Source organism: Cinclus cinclus, chromosome 1, assembly GCF_963662255.1.
Source record: "Cinclus cinclus chromosome 1, bCinCin1.1, whole genome shotgun sequence".
In the NCBI taxonomy this organism is placed as follows: domain Eukaryota; kingdom Metazoa; phylum Chordata; class Aves; order Passeriformes; family Cinclidae; genus Cinclus; species Cinclus cinclus.
The window spans coordinates 100,337,412-100,358,679 of record NC_085046.1 but is presented as its reverse complement, the minus strand read 5'-3'; the positions used below and the strand labels follow the sequence as shown (position 1 = coordinate 100,358,679).

The following is a 21,268-nucleotide window of genomic DNA, read 5'->3' as shown; positions in this document are numbered from 1 at the left end:
AGTGAAATATTTATTCTCAGTGGAAAGTATTTGTCTAAACAGTGTCCAACACATAAATATATAGTTTCCTACTTCTGAATAATAATACTACAGTAAGACTCCCCAGTAAAATATTTATATTAAAATGATTTGAATGACTAACAAGGGAACATTTCAACATGATCCCTACACTAGCCCAGAGATGCTGGTTGCTAAAGCACTGGGGAGCTGTCCTTACATACTTCATTCTTCTACAGGCAAACACTGCCAATGAGCCATGATAACCTGGGGTCAGAGTAACGGTAGTAAGAGTTGACCCTGTTGACAAGTTTTTTCACTGTAATCATCTGAGCTGCCAGTTTCTGGTTTTGCTGCCCTCCAAGAACTTTTCTGCAATATGGAAAACAGGTTTTGTAGTAACTTGGAACTCAAAAGCAGTTGGCAATGTATGCTGATAAGCTTTTCATACAAAGGTTAAGCATACAACCAGAGGACAAGAGAGCAAGTGGCTACTTATAAAAATGTAGAAGTCTTATCTGCACATTTGGTTCTTAATTCACTAACAACACTAACCCCGAGTATAAATCAACAAAAGGTTACTCTCTTCTGCTTTTATTTCCTTCACACACACATTTTGCTCTCTTCTCATCTATTCATGTTTTATTGAGTGCCATCTCCTTCACAGCTAGCCTTGATTTTTTCCTTGAGTTTGCTGCTTCTGCTTCCTCCTTTAAGAGGACAGAGGGAGACAGAAAACAGCTGCTCTATCTCTCCTCCAAACAGCCCTAAAACAAGATGACAGTGATGGTCACACTTCTATTCTACAACCCTGCAGTCATCCTACCTACAGCTGGGACACTGAAGAGAACTATCCTAGTTTGCATCACAACATCAGTGGATACTCTGGGTCCCTCCTTAAGTGTGCCTTGGGTGCACCTTCCGAAGTCCACAAGCTTCAGAAAGAAGCTGTACAGCCCCATGGGCCATCCAGCAGTTTCCCAGGTCTTCTCTCCAATGCAATTCTGACTGTCAAAAGTACAAACTGAGAGTGAGAAGGATCATGTCCTATGCCAGGTTCTCTTGAATGGTCAAACGCAAGCAAGTATGCCAACATCACTGCAGCAGAATCACATACATTATACAAAAGAGTTATGTACCATGCCTCAAAGTGACTCCCTAGAATATTGCTCAGTTTTCACATAGCAACCTGAGTCCAGAAATAAAGACTCCATAAGTACAATGAACACTAACTTTCCAAACTGCTAAGTAGTAACACCCAGCAGGAAATTAAGCAGGACTTATCATACATACCTAAGAAGCAATTACAGAAGCTTCTGTTTCCCCAGTCATAAATTTCCTGGCTACATAAAGCTGCATGGAAAATGTTGAAGAAATGTTGACATCCAGTGTGCACTGAATTAAAGGAAAATTAACTTTTATATACAGAATAAGCTATTGTTGTAACTTTCTGTTGAGACAAAAGAGGCAAGCTAACACCTCTGACTAATTAAAAGTTTCTCATTGGATGTCAACATTCTTGACTCTTTGAATCATTGAAGCAACAGTCAGAAATAGTAATTGGTAATACTGTACAACCACACACCTTTCTAGGACCCAATATAATGACCATATTGGTGCCACCACATCTGGATCTCACTGCAGTTTTTACAACTAAGCATTCTTTCTAGTCTCAAGCTCTTCATGACTCCTTCTTCTTATTTTTATATTCTTTTATTTCTTGACTCAGACACTGCACATCACCTATGCAAGAAACAGTACATGATGAAACCAGAGAGTGATAGGAAATATTATTTCCTTAAAGTCAAGTCTCCTTTCTGTCATTTCCTAGGTTTTCAGTGGTATTTGCCAAGTAAAACAGCAAAACAGGAGCTTCAGCTCTACTTCAATCCTTGTATGCACCACTCTTACTAATCTCCACAGAGATCCTGAGATTTTCTGCCTCTCAGTGGAGATCTGGACAAATGGCCATTCACTGCTCTGTAGCTCATTATTCTGCAGGTATAGTGGCTGATAAGAGGGAAGCTCTGAAGAAATCCTGTTCCCCTTATTCTGTAAATTGTGGTATCTCCATAAGCCCCCTGCCACCCAGCTGACTCCTGCTGCACGTTGTGTGGTACAAAGAGCAGAAGAGGGAAAGCTGCTTCTTAGGAGAATTTACAAGTCAAAGCAGGGTTTTTTTCAATACACATGGCACTGGACAGATGTCACCAAGAGGCAGTTTTAACTGCTTTGGATGAGAAAAAGAACATCCATATATTGACTTTTAATAAAGAGGTTTCCACAGTTAGCTTTAATTTTTATAAAATTCTATTAACCTGCATTCTGGAAATGTTTTCAGCACCTAATGTGCTCAGGCAACAAAGCTTCACACAGTTTGCTGAAGACATAGCACAAAGTTAAATCACAAGAAGTAACCGACTGTCCCACTTTTGCTGGGATAGAGTTAATTTTCTTCCTAGTAGCTGGTACAGTGCTGTGTTTTGGGTTTATTATGAGAATAATGTTGATAACACACTGCTGTTTTGGTTGTTGCTAAGTAATGCTTACCCTAAATCAAGGACCTTTCAGTGTCTCATGCTGTGCCAGTGAAGCAGGTCCACAAGAAGCTCGGAGGGAGCATGGCCAGGACAGCTGACCCAAACTGACCAAAGGGATATGCCATACCCCAGATTGTCATGCCTACATACAGATATATATACACACACTGGGGAGTAGGCTGGAAGGGACCGTTACTGTTTGCTGCCTGGGGACAAGCTGAGCATTGGTCAGTGGGTGATGAGCAATTCTATTCTGTGTGTGTCACTTGCATGTCTTGAGCTTTAATTTTTTTTTTTTTTTTTTTTTTTTTTTTTTCCCCCCAGTTAAAATTAGTAGAAGCAGCAGTGGTAGTAGTAGTAGTTTACTTTCTTTAAAGTATTAAACTATTCTTACCTCAACCTATGAGCTTTGAGCTTTTCCTTACCTTTTTTTTCTGATTCTCTTCCCAAACCCACTGGGAGGCAGGGAGAGCAAGCAGCTGTGTGGTACTTAGTTGCCATCTGGGGTTAAATCAGATCACTCATCTTTCATAAAACCTGAACAAATAGGCTTTCCTATTTGAACTACGACTGTAATTCAGAACTTCAAAAATATGTAGGCATCTAAATTCCATTAAAAATAGACTTCAATATTATGGAATTTAGTATTACCAGTCTTGCTGGACAACATGAAGAACCTATATAATCTCTTCTGTTAAAATATTGGTTTAAAATTTGTTTTTCCTACTGAGGCACCACTCACCACTCTGGAACTCATCTAGCTAAAAGTGTGGACTAAATTTGTGCTATACTGGCTGTCATAGACATCACAGACAACACTGAGTTCAAAATATATATATCCTCTCAATGAAAGGTTACTCTGATTCTTCTGCAGTGCTATAGCTGGTTGATTCATCCTATAAAAGTTTTGCTATACTGGATATTCCACAGTTGTTCTTGAAACAAGAGTTAATTTCTGGACCTTTTTCTCTTGCTGCTTGAACAGAAACCACACAAGTACAATCTGATGACTTCTGTGATAACAGAATGAATTGTTTCTTAGATGCTTAAAGGTATTCTTTATTGCTCAGATTTTGGCCAAGATTATAACCTTTGAGATGATACACAAAAATACGATTAAAATGTAGATGTTCTGCAAGACAAGGCCCACTTGTATTGTAAAAACATTGAAATACAGATTTCGCTAAGCAAAAAAGAAAGAGTAAGATGCACATACAATTCAGGTGAACTTGCAATTAAACCAGTTGTTTGGAAAGCACCTAAACCATTTATCTGGTTGAGATATGGATGCTTTTGTTAGGGAAGAATGAGCTGTTTTTTCTGGTGTGGTGTGCAACTGCTTCAGCACTCTTTAATGATGGTGACTGTTAGCTTTTATTTTGGTAAGCAAAACTACTGGAGAGGACATAAGAACTTCTCAGTATGCAAATGCTTACTTTGCTATGACTTCTGCTTAGAAGCTTCTTACAATAAACTCACTAGTTTTCTTAATGCCATTTAGATTAATTTCATTTCATATGAAGCACTGCTTTTGAAATTAAAATTGTCAAAATTATCGAGACAACTAATAATCAGGAAATGATCAGAATATTTTTCATAAAATAGTATTTCAAATTTCCAATATTTTCAAAATATGTGTTTTCAAGGCAGTCTCCCATGAAATGATGTGTCAAAACATCCAACAAGGGGCCATGAGATAACTGAGACTCGAGACAGGAGTTGAGCCAGTAAGCCACGGTATTTGAAAGACTGGAATGCATCTGACATCTACCTTTGAAATAGAAATATGAAATTCTGTATGAAATATTTAAACAATTTTTCCCATTATAAACAAAAGCAACATCATTCTTTCCAGTGAGTTAATTAATCAAACAATAAACATCAATCTTTACCAAAGCAGTACTTTACAAAATCTGCACAACCTTAAAAGCATACTCAGGAGGATATAAAAGACATTAAATCTTAGCAGGTATATAGGAAAGAGTAATTATTCATTCCTATGAAAGGTTAGCTTCAGTCCTGAGCCTGAGCTTTCAATAAATGGTGAAACATAATTTATTTGTACTGCTTATGGCTGCTTCCTAATATAACGAAATACCTCAGGGACATGCTGGTAGTAATGCAAACACAGGATGGTCTTTTAAGCCAAGAAATCATTTCAAAATTTATCTAAAGCAGAAAGTTATTATGATTCCACAATGGTGGCATGCATTTGTTTGACATTCACCATGGCATAGCAGGGACAGAGAATTATCTGATTTTAGTTCCCATGATCTAACAGAGAAACTATCTAGGCAAAGTGGCACTTTAAATCTATTCTCCTTTTTTCTACATATAACCGTTTTGTAAATAAAGCACTCCAAGTAGGCACAATAAACAAAGATTCATAGAAATCCTGTAGAAGGGTTTCAAGGTATCTGTTTAAATTCTGTCAGTTTATTTGTGTGATATATAAGAAAAATATCCAGAAATACCTTAAATGTTCTTTTTGGTATTACAAACACTGAATACAAACTTAATTAGTGAGTAGCTGAAGTATTCTCAGTTGCTTTTCTCATGAACAAAAATACTGTTCCAGAGAATAAGCATTTCAATAGATTCATTCACAGAAGTCAAGAACAAGAGATGATAGAGGAGCACAAAATGAAAAATGGATGTACATCATCACAATTAAGGGAAAAAGAAACAAGACTAATTTTAAAGGCTGACTAAACACAAGAAGATACAGTGTGTATATTTACAGATCATTATGATGAGGAACAATTGCACTAATTTATTGGAAGAAAAGTTTAAAAATAACATTGTGGAAAACATTCCTGCTAGTGGTATTGCCATTTTTAAAGATGTTTCAAACTAGTCCTAGGAAAGAACCATACTGTGCATACTGCAGAATGCAACTATTAACCTGTAATCTACTCTTCAGTTGCCTGCCTAACAGATTCTATACTCAAAAAATGTTGCCTAATCTAATAACCAGAATTTTATTCCATCAGAAATATAAACTTAATAATTAAATTCTGTTACTGCAGGAATGCTGCTATATTTTAAAATCATACTGTCTATTATACGAATGTATCAGTGAAACAAGAATAATTATGTGGCTCTTCATGGCTTAAGATCAGCACAGCTCACCCTTTCTGTATCTGGGAGATATTCAATGTTAGTTCCACACACTAAACTTGTGGCTAACCAGAAATCTTTCATTAAGCTAAATAAAGACTACTAACAGCAAAATTTTATTATTGCTGGGCAATAGTCACAAGGCTCTTAAGAAACAAGAACTTTCTGTTGGTCAAACATTTTTGAACACCTCTATCAACTGACCAACATAATTAAGAGAATGCTGTAGCATTTTGTAGCCATCCTGAAAGAGGAGGTATATGAACCCTAAAAGAGGAAGGGGATGAAAAACATAACAAACCAAAGATGCCAAACATTCTAGGAATTATCCTAAACTGATTTCGAATTACATAAGTGCAGGGAAATAGCAGAATATTTTAAAATGGATCTAAAATTCTGTATGTGTGGTTTGTGTTTGCAGACATACCAAATAAAACTGCTTCTAGGTATAGAAGATATAGAAGATGTTTTTCACTTTCAAATTGAAACCAGGACTACATAAGGTTTAAGAGGTGGTAGTCTTTATCACACAACTAATTTAAACATTTTTCAAGCGTTTCTGTTAACAAAATGAAAATATTATCAGAGGCTTTAATATAGCAGTGTGAAAAGAAAAACTAAAACCAGAAAATTATCTTTTGATTCAGAAAATTGGCATTTGAAATTATTGAGACAAACTAACCTAGTGAATTTGCAGACAATGTTATCCTGTCCTTTCACCTATTTCTAAAATTGCCAAGAGTTAGATTGACTACACAAAGGTCTCTGCAAGGCATCTTGTCCCAGACAACACCTCCCACTTTGACTATTGTTGGTAGCAAATTTCCTAATGGTTCATTCAACTCCTGCATCCAGATCAGTGATAAATACATTGAAAACAGGACTGGCCCTAGAACTGAGCCCTGAGGGTCCTGTGGCCCCATTCACCACAACCCTTCAAGCCCTGCCCTTCATCCAGTTCATCAACCAAGTACATCTTGAACCTACTGAACAATTTTTCCAGGAGGACAGTATCAAAAGCCTTACTAAAATCCAGGAAAAATATATCCACCACCTTCCCTTCATCCACTGGGCAGGTGACTTTACTATAGAAGGATATCAAATTAGTAAACAGGAGTTTCCCTTTGTGAACCTGCGTTGACCACGACTGATGACTGCATTGTCCTTTAAATGCCTTAAAGTAGTACCCAATATAATCTTTTATATACTTTTTTTCAGGTTATCTTTAACATACTTTTTTCAGGAACTGAGGTTAGAATAACAGGTGTGTAGATTCCTGGACCTTCCTTCATGCCCTTTTTGTAAACTGGAATAACACTGTCTGGCTTCCAGTCACAGAGGACCTCCCCAGGCTTCCGTGACCTTTGACAGATAATTAAGATAGATAATTAAGAGGGGACCTGCCACAACATCCAGTAGCTCCTTTTATGGTTTAATTTACTTAACTTGGGCACATACTATATTTGCAGCAAAATCAAAACAAATATTAAATTTAAAGTAAAACCCAAAAATTTATTTATCCAAAACCCCTTGAAGGTGTTACTGCAGAAGGCCCCTGTAAGACAAGACACTACCAAACAAGGAGATAGAACAGTCTTGATAAACAAAACTTTCTGGGAAAAAAACTGGGCAGACATCAACTTTTACTATACTGTAAGAACACTCACCTATATAAATGTGGGATTGAAAAAAAAAAAGGGTCTGTTTTGAAGAAAAAGATTTGTGGGTTTCAGTGAATCACAAATAAAAAGTGTGAGACTATTAAAAAAAGTAGCATACAGTAATTCATAAATAGGGAGTAATTCATGAATAGGGAGTGTCTGTACCTTGCAGACACTTGGGTAATTGTTGTGTTTCAGTATATGCTACTAAATTCTCAGCTGAAATAGTGCCTAGCTTTGGACACTGAGCTTCAAGAAATACCTGAAAAACTTGGAGAAAATAGAAATAAACCAATAGCAATAACAATAATCTCCTTTCTAGAAAACATGATGCATGAAGAAAGTTTGAAGGGGCTGAGGCTGTGTAAATAGAAGAGAATGAGAGAAGAGTACATACAACAAATATGACTGCAACCTTCAAACACAAAATGAGTAACCATAAAGACTAATGGAAAGTTTTTCTTTATTTCCACATCAGGCTGAAGGTTGAAGACAGGATATTTTGACTAATGGAAGAAAAATTTCCTAATGATAAGCATCAGAAAAGACTGTAGCTGTAAAAAAATGTTTTATTAATAGTGGATCTAGGTCTGTATAGAAAACCAGAACACATCAATCTTCCAGACTACACTTCTGAACTTCTTATTAAGCAAAATGAGCTGGATAAACATTAACAGCAAGTCTAAAATGCAGAGATCATAACACTGTGCAGACGGCATGGGCGACGCGCTGTCATTTCTCCAGCTATGGCTTAGCCCACATCTGCCGTCACTTTTGTACAGCACTTCTCATATGGCTGGGGAACAGGAAACCAGAGCAGCTGTCACACTGAACTCTTACAAGCACAAGTACTACCAAGGTGCTTTCTGCAGTGGGAATTCTGTCTTCTCCTCACCCACACAGCAATGTCCAAGTTCTGGTGTCATTAAATGACAATAACTGACCTTATTCCCTGACCTAGCAAATGCTTTGGCCCTTTCTAGCCCCTGCATTCACAACAGTCTTTAAATTCTCTTTCAGCGCCTTGGGGATCCAGCAATGCCAGCCAGTATCAGATTGCCCTTTTTACTGGCTTCACCTGGATCTCACTGACTACAACCATACCAGTAAACAAAACGGTGCCAGTTCACTCAGTATTCAGGCACTGAAATTCAACAGCAGAATATTTCATGTTGCTAAAGCAGTTTAAAAACTGTTGGAACAACTTTGGTCAACCAACTTCTCTCCCAGACACCTCAGGCACAGTTTGGGTGTTCCTTTGGGACAAAGAATAATTCCAACAGGCAACTTCAAACCATTCTTTGCGCTCAGGAGGCAAAAAGAGCTTAATGGTGAGTATGTGGGAATGTCATGTCAAGGGGCCTTGGTGTCAGAGGGCAATCTGATAACATTTAATGCACTCCTACCCAGCTATACCCGCTGCCCTGTGAGGCCCCAAGTAAGGAGATCATGACTAATGGCAGCGGAAAAAGGACCTGCTACACTCAACAGCTGTGAATAAACAATAAAAAATGGTACATTTCATCTTGAAGACTGAAATCTTTCTCTATTTCATCTCTTCAGGATGAAATAATTATTTTAAATCCCACTGCAGATCCAAGTTCCCACCATAGGAGGAAAAAGTCAGTGGTTGCAACTCTGTCTTGGAGCTCTCCACTCATACAAATGGTGTCTAGATGATGCAATTACTCCAATCTAAGTAAAAATTATATCTTTATAGTCATAAGAACATTAAACACATATGGAAAACAATTAATCCAGCTCACTTAATGAAAGATATATATTTTTGAAAAAAAAAGAGAAAGGATATTTTTAGACTCTGAAGGCCTGATTTGAACCAACAGACCCAATATATTCCAGGTGAAGCTGGTATTTCATGAACACAATTATGCCTTTTACTTTAGGAAACGGTGTAAGCTAAAGGTGAAATGGTAAAGCTCACTTGAAGTTTCCTTAGGATTTTGTTATTTAAGTCAAATTCTTTACATTGCATAAGGTTTCTCGTGTTGAATTGTAGTACAAGTGTTTACTCAAGTGGCAGCAGCATACCTTGTGATAAATTAAATGGACATTTATCAAAGGTAAGCTGACAGGTTTAAATGTTAAACGTAAGCATGGTAAGACAAGTACAAATAGTTTCTACCTGGAGCTTGCATATTTAAATCACTGGAGAGCTATTTTAATTAACTTCTACACAATAAAGGATGTTTGCTTTCTGAACTACTGAACAACATTTCCTGAGAGAGGAAGATACACAATGTCATGCAATATATTTTAAGTAGAGCTTATACATAAATGAAAAATGGAAAATCCTTCCTCCCGCACAACACAGGCAAGAAAGGCACAAATACTATTTAGGAATATAAGTTTTGGAATCAATATCTAAAGTTAAATTAAGTGAAAACCTAAAGAGAGTTATGCCAGAGAGGGACATAATACATGGCTAGAGGGAGGTTTGTTACTTTGTTTCATTTTACTCTTAATTCACTGAATTATGATCTAATGACACAAATGAGTAGTTCTTCAGGTTCTGAGGTGAATTTGAGAAAGCCTAAAAGATGAAGTCATAACAACAGTCAGTGGTGAACTCAAAGAAAATGCATATGTGGTGGGAAAAAAATAGTATATGTATATATATATATATATGTATGTATGTAAGTTACATATAAATTTATTTTGTTTCTTAAGCCCTTCTAGTCTTCCTGGCTTACTAACAGTAATTTTTAAGATAAAAAGCTGGAAAACAAGAGCAAGCTGCAAACCCACAGGAGCACAAAGCTAAGTGCCTTCTTATCAACCCTTCACCTTTAAAACCACTGAAGCATTTCAACACTTAAAATGCTAATAAAAACGAAAATGTTTTACTCACAGTTAAAACCAGGTTCAATAGTTTTTGCAGCTTCAAGACTGTTTATTGTAATCTGAAAGATGATGTGCAGCAGCAGAAATGATAGACTGGTGAAACACAGGGATTTCAATAATCGTCCTGTATGCCCTAAAAAATAAAATATACATACATATAATATGTGAATTTCCGAGCATTGCTTAAAGATTTTCAGTATAATACCATAAAAACATTCTGACACAGAATATTTCCACCAGTCTGTTCCACATGAATCATGATTGTCCCCTATGGTCAGTGTTATAGCTGAAAATCACATTTTAATTATAGTTTCTTCGAGTATTCTTTAATCACAAACCACAATGACTGCTATTGCCAATTTTCCTTTTATTGTCTTTTTTTTTAATTAAAGAAAAAGAAGTTTTTTAAGTCTCCAGAGAGCAATTTTTCATCAATAATGATAACATCACAATGCTTATCAACACATTACCTGGTATTTAGACAGAACACAAATGGTACTTCTGAGAAAATAAAAGCCTGTCAATCTTATTACTCTTTACAAAATTATTACATGGCAGGAGGCATAACAAGACACAAACCTCAGTTTGGCTTAGGAGTATAGACATACTTTCAATGAATGCTCTGTTTTGTGCCGACTGCCCTATTTCTCTTCCTAAGTTTTAAACAAAATTTTCAATATACACTGAAGAACCCCAAGCCAGACACATTTGGTCATAGTTCCTCTGTGATTTACTGGATGTCTATTCAAAAGCCAATAGAAAATGTTTGATGAAGACTTAGAAATGCCTTATAAATCCTCTAGGAAACACTTGGCTTAATCACAGGCAGCCAAACTTGAAAGGTATGAATAAATAAAGTGAACCATCAGTATTTCAGGAAATATGCATCTCCAAGACAAAATTGAACTGCTGATAAAAGACAACATTAAATATCACCCTACCTGACCTATCTGCAGTAACAGTTCTACTTCCAAAATATTTTATACCTAGATTTTATACCACCTGCTTCACACATTTGAGGGTAATTTTATGATTTACTGATTAAAAGACAGCATTGCTGAAATTCTTACCCAAGGCTGTAAATAAAGGCAAGGCTATGGAGGGCAGAACTAGCAGAATATACCTAGGAAATGGTCACTCTATATGCAGCCTGTTTTGTTCATGCTTATTCTGCAAGCATCTGTTATGAGCAACTACTAGAAAGAAGATGATAGTTCACATTCTGGATCTAGCCAATAAATCGGATTTTAATTTTAATTTTTATATAGTTCAAGCATGTCATCAATGGCCTAAATAGTATTTTTTACAAAGCAAATAATGAGATAAGAATGATTCAACAATTTTAGAAAGTAATAGACCATCTCCATCCATCAGTCTCCAAATTTTTGTTATAATGCCATCCTGAGTGCAGATTTTGAATACCAAATGTCTGTAATAAATTTCCCTTTTCTTTTTTTAAATATAGTAAATAATTTTAAAAATAATTAAAATTGTAAGAATGAGCCCATGTATGAATTTTTTGCAATCTGAAAAATAAGATACATTCACTAGATACACCAGAGTTCACACAGAAAGGAGACAACCTGGGTAGAAGAGCATTACATCAAAAGCACTGGATACTAAAATCTTTGGGCCACTTTTTGTTCTTCTTCTTCTTCTTCTGCAGAAGCTGGCCTGGTGTCCTGTCTTAGGACAACAACTTCTAAGCACTGTAACAGCAGAAACAATAAAATAGGTAATATTTTCAAAAGCTTTGGAAGAACGAACATATGACATTAAATGAACATATTATTAAACAATTTGTTCGATGTGATGTCATATGTAATCCAAGGACTGCTGTATTTTACAATTTCTTTCCAAGCCTCACTATTTGATGCTTTGCTTCTTCATTACCAGATCCCATGCTCATGATATTATGAGCACCGCACCATCAGAATACAACTAAATAAAACTAAAAAAAAAAAAAAAAAACCTATCTCAAAGCCGGAGAAAAACAGTTTGACAATACAAATTTTGTGTACTTTAAACATATGTCCTAATGTACAGATTTCAAAGACAGTCTGGTGATTTATGAAGCTCTAAGTCACAAACTCTTCTCAGTGCTTGGGAGTTAATAGGTATCAAACAACGCATTTTTCATGTGGAAGTGGGTTTGAAATTTTTTAATAGAATGGTATCCAAATGAGTCACTATCCAAAGGAGAAAAAAATGCAATACAATTAGTCAATGCACATTCAATGCCCAGACTATTAGGTCTATCTTTCAGTGTTTCAGTATCACTCCAAAGTGTATCTCAGTTTTAGACTTCACTTCTTACAGGCCTGAAAACAAACATCTTTGAATTCAAATTGAACAAACCATTTCTTTAAAAGCACTCTTTTACAGCTGTCATCCTTTTAATATTTGTAGAAAAGCTGAAAATATATTTCTTTGAATGCTGAAATGTTGAGAAAAACCCTCCTCCTGCAAAAAGCCAGGAAAAAATTTAAAGTACTATTGACACTCAGGATAATAAATAGTTTCTCAGTGTACTGGTAAAGATGGCAGAATAAACACACAGCTGGAAGGCAGCCAAGTATGTTCAGAGTAGGTTACAGCATTCCTCCCTTCATGGAGATCAGTGGGACAGGGCCACCATCATATTCTACTGAGAAGGAGGACTTTGCTTGCACCACATTCATCTGTGCCAGCAGAAACTAGAAACTAAAAGTATTTGGAGAAAAGTAAGAAATATTATGACCTGGATTTCAAAAGTTTGGAGCTACATCAACAACTTGGGAGAAATGGCAGTGCTAAAATAAGTGAATTACTGAATACATAGTTTATGTCAAGGAAGAAGAAGTGACAGGTTTGGAAAAGGGATGAGTTTCAATTCATAGGGGGTTTGGGTAAACCCACTTAACTGTATTTTTACTTACATTTTTCTCTTTCTACTGGAAACGGTTCTAAATGGCACGAAGGAAAAATTAACTATATGCATAACTATATGCATACAGAACTGAGATGGTGAGAAAAGAAACAGCTAAAATAAACAGAGCTTCTTACAGTGAGGAAGAAAGATTTTTTTTTTATCCTTGGATTTTTTTTATTCTAATTCATATACAATGTTACAATTCCTTTTCTAAAATATACTTCAACTACTCAATTGTCCTAATGTAAAAATCCTTGGGGACATGAATGGAAGCCGAATATCCCAGAGAAGGAGACATATATTGTTCAGAAAGGTTTGTGGATAGAACAGGTGTGCAAGAGAACATTGTCCCAGCTGATACCAGAATTCACAATATCAATTCCTTCATTTCTGTCCTAAATGTATAGACTTCTGTATGTCCATCAAGACAAACAAGAAAAATCTCATGGCAAAACACCTCAGTCTGGAGCTTGAGCACTGGGTTCTGATTTCACTCCACCAACAAGGTCTGAAAACTATGGAGGATAGAAAGGAGAGAGAGCGTTTGTCTCAGAACTGGGCTGAAGGACTGAGAAAAGTGGGTTTGCTTTTAGCTGTCACTGCAGGTGTCATTTCTAATGGCACCCAGTGGGACCAAAACCGGGCATGTAGCTCTATAAATGTACCCTAGCAAGTCTCAGAAACACATGGGGAGGTTGCTCCAGTCTCTTTATCCCTCCAGAAAGCTCCTGGCAAAGGGCTTTCTCCCCTCTGATCAAGCCTGAAGGAAGCCAGACAGGATGTGAAGGCTTCATTACCCTCTTTCTCTTCAGCCCAGATGCAACATTAAACTGGACTTGAGAGGGCCAAAAGCTTTTCACACATGGAAGAGGAATCAATTTCTTATTTTTCAAAGGTAATCCAGCCAAGAGCTGGATTAGTAACGGCATGTCTCCCCCAGCCACTGGCATGTAACCTCAGTGCAACTACTTGAATGTGCTCTAATTGCACTGCTGCCTCCAACACACACGTGCACCTCTTGACACTGTGACTGTACCCAAAGTTGGAGCGTGCTACCCACATTGTTTCCAACAACAATGAAAAATTCTTGTACATTCATGTCTAGACAGGTAGTCCTCTGATCTTTTTTGCTATCCTTTTCCCTAAAACAGGAGGAGTAGGAGTATGTCAGAGTTTTTTTTGTGTACCTGGAACTTCATTTGAGCTTCTACCACAAGGATGTGCTAATGGGACATGGAATAACTGAATGGCCAATTGCTGCTGAGACCTGCTTGAAAATCACATATATAAGCTCTTAAATGGCCATGAGCTTTAGGCAATTACAAAGGATATTATATGATTGATATATTATATGATACATTATTTATATCATATGACATCGTATCATATGGCAGTGGCCTGCAAGGTGCATTTTCGTTCTGATCACACTGCCTCTTTTTTTTCTCATTCTGATCTATTTATGGGGCATGACAAAGAATTGGTTGAATCTCTAAGAAAGTGAATAATACTGCTAACAATTCAGATCACAGCAGATGAAATACCAAAGCAAAAGTAATTTTTCATATAATAATTTGTGATAGTACACAGTGAGTGATAAATATTAATGTGCATTTATCTCCTGAACTAGTGACACTTCGCCTAATAAAGATACTCTATTACAGCCACTCTGGATTTTTTTTTTTCATAAAGTAAGTGACTTTCTTCATCAGTATGTGACAAACATAAAACTAAAGAGCTCAAACTTCTGCAGCACACACAGACTCAGTCCCAAAGAATTTGTTTCAGCTAGAAACTGAAAATCTTAACTTCTTGAATTCCATCAGGACACCTAGCATCACCTCAGAGCCCAGCTGGAACCAGGGTCCAGAGACTTAAATCTCCTGCTCCATTGTTCCAAACAGGAATCTGTCAACATCATCTGAACTGTAGTTTGGGGCAGCTGGGGGTGGGAAATTAAGAAAACATTTAATTCACAGTACATGTCTTTTGGGAAAATCTGGAAGTTTTGGAGTCATATGATCTGCAAGAAAGAAAAAAAAATCAAAACATCATAATTTCCTGTATAAAAGAAATCCCACCCTTGGCCAGCTCTGGTTTAAGTGCCTCAAGATACCACAATTACCTTATAGACATAAATGCAAGGAATAATTCTGATTTGAAGCTGGTTTCTGCCAAAGGTTCAGAGGCAATAAAAATACAGTTGGTTCCAGACAATCATGAGGAAAATGTCATCACTACTGAGTTCAGCATGAACATCAGATACTAGAAGCATCAAACATAGCTTTTAAATTTACACACCAGGATAAGTTTACAAGAATGAAACAAGCACTGAGATATCCATCCTCCATTTGACAGGAAAACTTTGTATTTCAGTATGGGCATTCAGCAACACTGAAGGATGGGGGCCAGTTCCCTCTCCTGAATTCACTGCTACTATTGTACACTAATTGCCTCTTAACACAGCAGGACACCTCCTGACGACCATGGAAGATGAAAAAAGAGTTCAATTATGAGTTCTAAACTCAGCTGAGATTTCCTGGCTACAGGGTTACATTTGCAAGGCACAAAGCAATTTAGCCGGGTCCTGGAAAGCAATTAAACACATGCCCATCTTTGAGCACGTGGGCAGGGACAAGGGCTCTCATTGCTGCATTAAAGGTTCATAAAATAAGGCTGACTGCTTCACTCTTAGGGTATCAATACCCAGCCTTAAAGCTCACAGCTTACAAGCCAGTGGAAGCCAAATCCTTTCAGATGTCTCCAGTGACTAATTTTTTCTAGTTCTCCTTACAGGTAGGCATAATCTCACTGTTTTCAACTCTGTGCACTTTTGGATGTGAAGACAGAGAACACCTTCCAGTTTCAGGTTCTGTAAGAACAATGCTAAATGTTTGTCAGTGGCAGTTACACCTATTATTAAACAATGTTTCCCAGATGTAAAATATCCACCATATTTCTGCATGCACAATGCAACTGTGCTCAGAGGTTTGGCCTCTTGAGTGCTGCTGAAACAATGGGATAAAGCTATCAACAATGGATGGAGGAAGGCAATTGTTTGGAAGGACTATTCTAAGAATAAAATTTGATAATGGTGTGCCTTGTACACTGTGCAATTGTATTGTGCAATGTCAAGTCATTGATCCACCAAGTAAAGCATCTCCATATCAGCTCCTGTTCACTAAGTCTTACATGAACATCTTAAGTAGATAATGATTAAATCATTCTGAAGCTTCCAGGAATTATTTTAGTGATTGAAAAAGTGCTACTGAAAGTGCTGCCATCCTTGCACTGTGCAGTTAGCAGTACATCTATATTTAGCTTAATAGAAAATGCATTAATATTTCCCTTCCCCCCCCGCAAAGAGTATCTTATATATTTCAACATCATCTTCTACCCAGAGGATGCCAGCTTATCAAAGCCTTAAAAGTGGGCAGACATCAGCACTGCAAAAATACAAACACACTTTGGCAAGACAAAAATAGCGAGCAACTAACTAATGCCATTGTCTATTCTGTACCTATCCAGCCCAAACCTCAAAATGTGTATCCACAAACAAGAGCTAAAGATTATATGCAATTATTTTAGCTATGTTTAAATGTGTGTGTTCAAGCAGCCACACTGAAATCCAGACCATATAACTACAAGTTCTAGATTCAGAATTTTCAGCAAAAGCTTTGCAATGTTTGAACAGTTTTGTTCAGGCTTTCCTGAGTGTCCCTTATTGCCATGTGCAGCCAAATGTCACAATCTACAACTGTGACCAACAGAAAAATTTTCTAATAAATTTACAAAAAAGCCATGATTCCTTAATTTCAAACAGCTCTTTGTAGTACCATGTATTAATCTGCTTTTCAAACTGGAATATTGCATAGCTGATAGAGCCACATGAATTTGCAATAGTTTATCACATGCTATGTAATTGCCTGAAAATTTTACATTAGTTTTAAAAGTAAAATAAGATACATTTTTCCAGGCTGTGTATTTGCACACAAAATTCAGGTTCAGTTGTACTATTCATACACTTACCTGTTTCCTTACATTTTTCTTTCTACTTCTCTCTCTTTTAAAAATACTACAGAGCTCTAAGAAGGAAAAAAAGAGTTATTCTAGAGATAGACACTTTGCAGGAGTGCCAACCAGGCTTGGGTAAACACAGTCAAAAATGCTTTGTGCACTTATAAAAAATAATATTTAGGAATGAAAACATATAAGTACTGCATATCATAATAAATGTCTCCTTACTCTAACTTCTTGCAGGATTTCCTGATTTTCCTAGAAGTTTTCATACTGAGAATACTACTAGAACTGAGCAGTATCCTCTGCATCAATACACAATACCATCATTCAAGCTACTCATAATCTCTGAGTTGCAAGTTTACACAGGCAATTTACCCACTCGGTTAACAAAATATTTTGTCAGACAAGACTCAGAACTTGACCATTCATTTTTTTTTCCAGATGATACTCATAAGCTTTCAAAGCAAATAACAGCTACTTGATGTCTAGTTCATAATTTGACAGGTGGCTGTACCAAACTAAATGCAGGAAATAAACATGATCTCAGGTATTACTGAATATGAACTGAGAAATTTTAAGTCATAGCTGCTCTTTCACAACAGGATTTGAGACTTTTCAGAGTTCCAGTTTCTCTCCTTGAGGAAAAGCCTCTCAATGTTCACCACTACCAGATAATATTTAGTTTTAATTCAAATTAATTTAGTCATTACTGTCTGCTAGAAGCAGTGCTTGCAACTTAGTTTCTTCCCTCCTCTATCACTGTCATAAAGAGCAGGTAATTATCCAGTACTGAGTTCCTTCAACAGAATCCAAACAACTACCAAGTAATTGGAGATGGCAGCAGAGCACGTGCTACAGAGGTGAACTACATTTTCAAAAAATCTGTACTTACTAGGAGGCGAATAAATTCCTCTCTTGAATACCTTCCCACATAAGTTCATAAACAGTAAACAAATGTGATGCAGGGCAGAGAGAGAGGAAGCCTAGCAAAATATGTAAATAGGGCTGATACAATTATGGCAAACCAAACCCTACGCCATGATGTTTTTACAAGGGAGTGGAAGTAGTGGTATGAATTTCCACCTTTGGCGGAACTCCTCCCAGAAGCTATAGAGGCTCCTTCATCTCAGAAAGAGGTTTTGCAAAGAGCTTAACGTCAGTATCACTAGTACAATGGAATTCAGCTCATGATCCAGTTGAAGAACCCCTGACTCAAAATGTATTGGCATTTCAACGTCAACTTTGCCTTTTAAGCCCTCTTGTCAACATAGAGCTTCAACAGAGCTGAAGTAACCTATGCAACAGTATAGCATCATTCCCTCCCTTTATCACAGATGCTTCAGGGAAGCAGAAAGATGGAAAAGCAAATTACTTGTGTAAGAGATTTGGTTCTAAAAGTTTCCTGGTGTTTGAGAACATTCTGAGATGCCTGTATGCCACCTGGGCAATGACTCTTCTCTCTGAAAATACTAAAATTACTTTAAAAATGCTTGTTCCAGTGGGCAAATGGAAGAAAACCTGATAGCTTTCCATAAACATGTTCTCCTTTCCATATATTTTTTTCCTTTCACCAAAATTGGGTGTTTTTCTAAGAAAATTAAAATACAAACATCCTAAGAGTCTTACTCTTTTGTATATTGTGTATTGTTGTATATTCTGTAGAGAAAGAGGTAGCAGGAAGTAACAGAACCACAGACCAATAAGTCTGACTCACACAGTTGGCAAATTGGTAAAAACTAAAACACAGCTGATAATTAGACAATCAGGTAAGGACTACATGCACAGGAACGTCCAGGTGGTTCCAATAGAAAATGGTAAGGCCTACAAGACCTTGGAAATTTTTATGGAAACCAGAAAAAATGTTTAGAAGGATATTTTAGATATTTCAGGAAACTTAGCTTTTAATAAACTTCTGGTGAGCATTTCAGAGGAACAATCTTTTGCCAAAGGTTTTACAGGAAATGTTCTACCATGGGAATAGCAGAATCGTCATCTTGGGATGTATCAGCTTTGGATGATGGTAATTTCTGATTTATTTTTCAGTCCAGTTTCAAGAAGTGTGGGGGTACACAAGAAGCTGGAGGGGGGGACAGCCATGACAGCTGACCTGAGCTGACCAAAGTGGCTATCCACAGTGTATGGTGTCATGCTCAACATACAGAGCTGGGGGAAGAGGGATGAAGAGTTTGGAGTTAGTGTTTCTGCCAAAGTCACAGTTGATGGAACCCTGCTTTCCTGAAGGCGACTGAACACTGGCCTGCCCATCCGAATGAATTCCTTGTTTTGCTTTGCTTGTGCACATTGCTTTTGCTTTACTTTGAAACTATCTCAACCCACAAGTTTTCTCACTTTTACTCTTCTTTTTCCCCCGTGCCACTGTGGGGAAGTGAGTGAGTGGCTGGGTGGGGCTTAGCTGCCTGCCAGGGTTAAACCATGAGAGTGGTCTATATACATATATAAATATGTAATCTAGAACTCAACTGTGCTTACAGAAATAGTACATTTCTTCATGAGAAGAAATCACAGCATTGCTCAATGTTTCACAAAAGGCTTATACTAAGGAAGAGTGAGGCTCAGTGAAACACTGAACTGCCAAGTGACACCACTAGTGTTTTCTTTCAAAAGGTATACGAAAGCCATTGACTGGAACATCCTGCAAAACAGGCAGAGAACAACAGCTAGATCTGTATTATAACTATTATATCAATTCCATGTATGCATACACAACAGTTCTCCTCCCTTAATATTTCTGTGTGTAAAAACATAGCAGTAATTTTGTCTGTTGGGGTCTAGGTAGATCAGACAAAGGAATTTTTCAGAAGTAATGCACTATTTTCAACTTGAAAATGTTACCTATGAATTTCCTTACAAGGCTACAGCTCAGGATCATAAATGAACCATCATGTTTCCAAATGAAAGTAACATATAGTTGTGGGTTTTGGACAATGACTGCAGAGGGAATCAAATAGTCCAATTTTACCCTACAACTCTGTTTCTCATAATGGAAAAAAGTGGCCAACATTACAGTAAGTCGAGCCCATGCTTGCAAACTGACTTTCAGATAAATGTATAGTTGGGTAATGAATGAACAGTGATGCTCTTCCCTCTTACAATGGTTGGCACCATAGGCAAGGCATTTGGTGGCAACTGTCCAGACACTTACAGGATAAAAGATAGTATCCATACCAGGCAATGACACTTTGAAATCTTAAGTTGCTTCTGTGAACAAAATGAATGGTTAATACTAAGAAGGGAGGAAAGGGAAGATAAGGAGTTGCACATTAACAGGCAAAACTTGGACAAAGAAATTTATTGACTTTTTTTAATTATATGGATTTAACAAACCCTAGAACAAAAGAGAGAACATTTACCTCAAAATTTTCATAATTATTTTTAAGCAGGTAGAAAAAATTCAGTTTCTGAGAAAACTAAAACTCATGAAAAGGAAAATAAAAAGAGCGACATGCCACAATGGGAAAAACCAAGCCAGGTGTGGAACTAATAGTCTGAAATATCCATCAACCTACAGCCCACTGTGAAAACACTAGAAACTGTGAACATAAAAGAAGTTAAGAACATCTGCATTTACACCTGTACAAACCAAAAGTCCATTATCACCAGTAATCAGCAGCAGTGTAAATAGTTGTCCCGGGTAAGCATCATACAAGAAGATTAATACTCCCTCCAAGTCTCTAATCTTTTTCAGACTGCTTGAACCAGATCTGTTCAGTAAACACCTCCCTTGTGAACTTCCCCAGTACCTTTCGCAGTCATGTGAATTTCCAGCACACACCATGCGTGTTTTGCCACAGGTCACTGGCTCGCTGTATGAAGAACTTCCTTTTACTTCCCAGTTCTCACATTATGAGAAAAAGAGAAACTGGTCACTATCCATCCTTTCCCCATCACCCATAAATTTGTATCTCTCAATCATAAAGTCTTCCATGTGCATTTTTTCTCAGCTAGATCCCCATCATACTCAGCTGTTCCTCAGACATTGCTGCACGTACTTTTACCCTGTCAACCATCTCTGAATTCTTTCCCAGTTCTGCTACAGTCCCTTTGGGATAGGGCACCACTACCATTACAAAACACAGAAACCTTATGGCTTTATACAGCAGTAGAAAGATCTATTCACTCTCTATTTCATTCCTTTATGT

General features: G+C 37.1%; 1 protein-coding gene across 1 annotated transcript in view; it reads right to left on the bottom strand.

Annotated features, from left to right (window-relative positions):
- The window catches only part of PIEZO2 (piezo type mechanosensitive ion channel component 2), a 283,163-nt gene that overhangs the window by 170,982 nt on the left and 90,913 nt on the right, over window positions 1-21,268 (bottom strand). Inside the window, exon 3 of the mRNA XM_062500913.1 lies at window positions 10,188-10,313. Coding sequence (XP_062356897.1) covers window positions 10,188-10,313 — 126 coding nt within the window. The remainder of the gene's footprint in view (window positions 1-10,187; window positions 10,314-21,268) is intronic.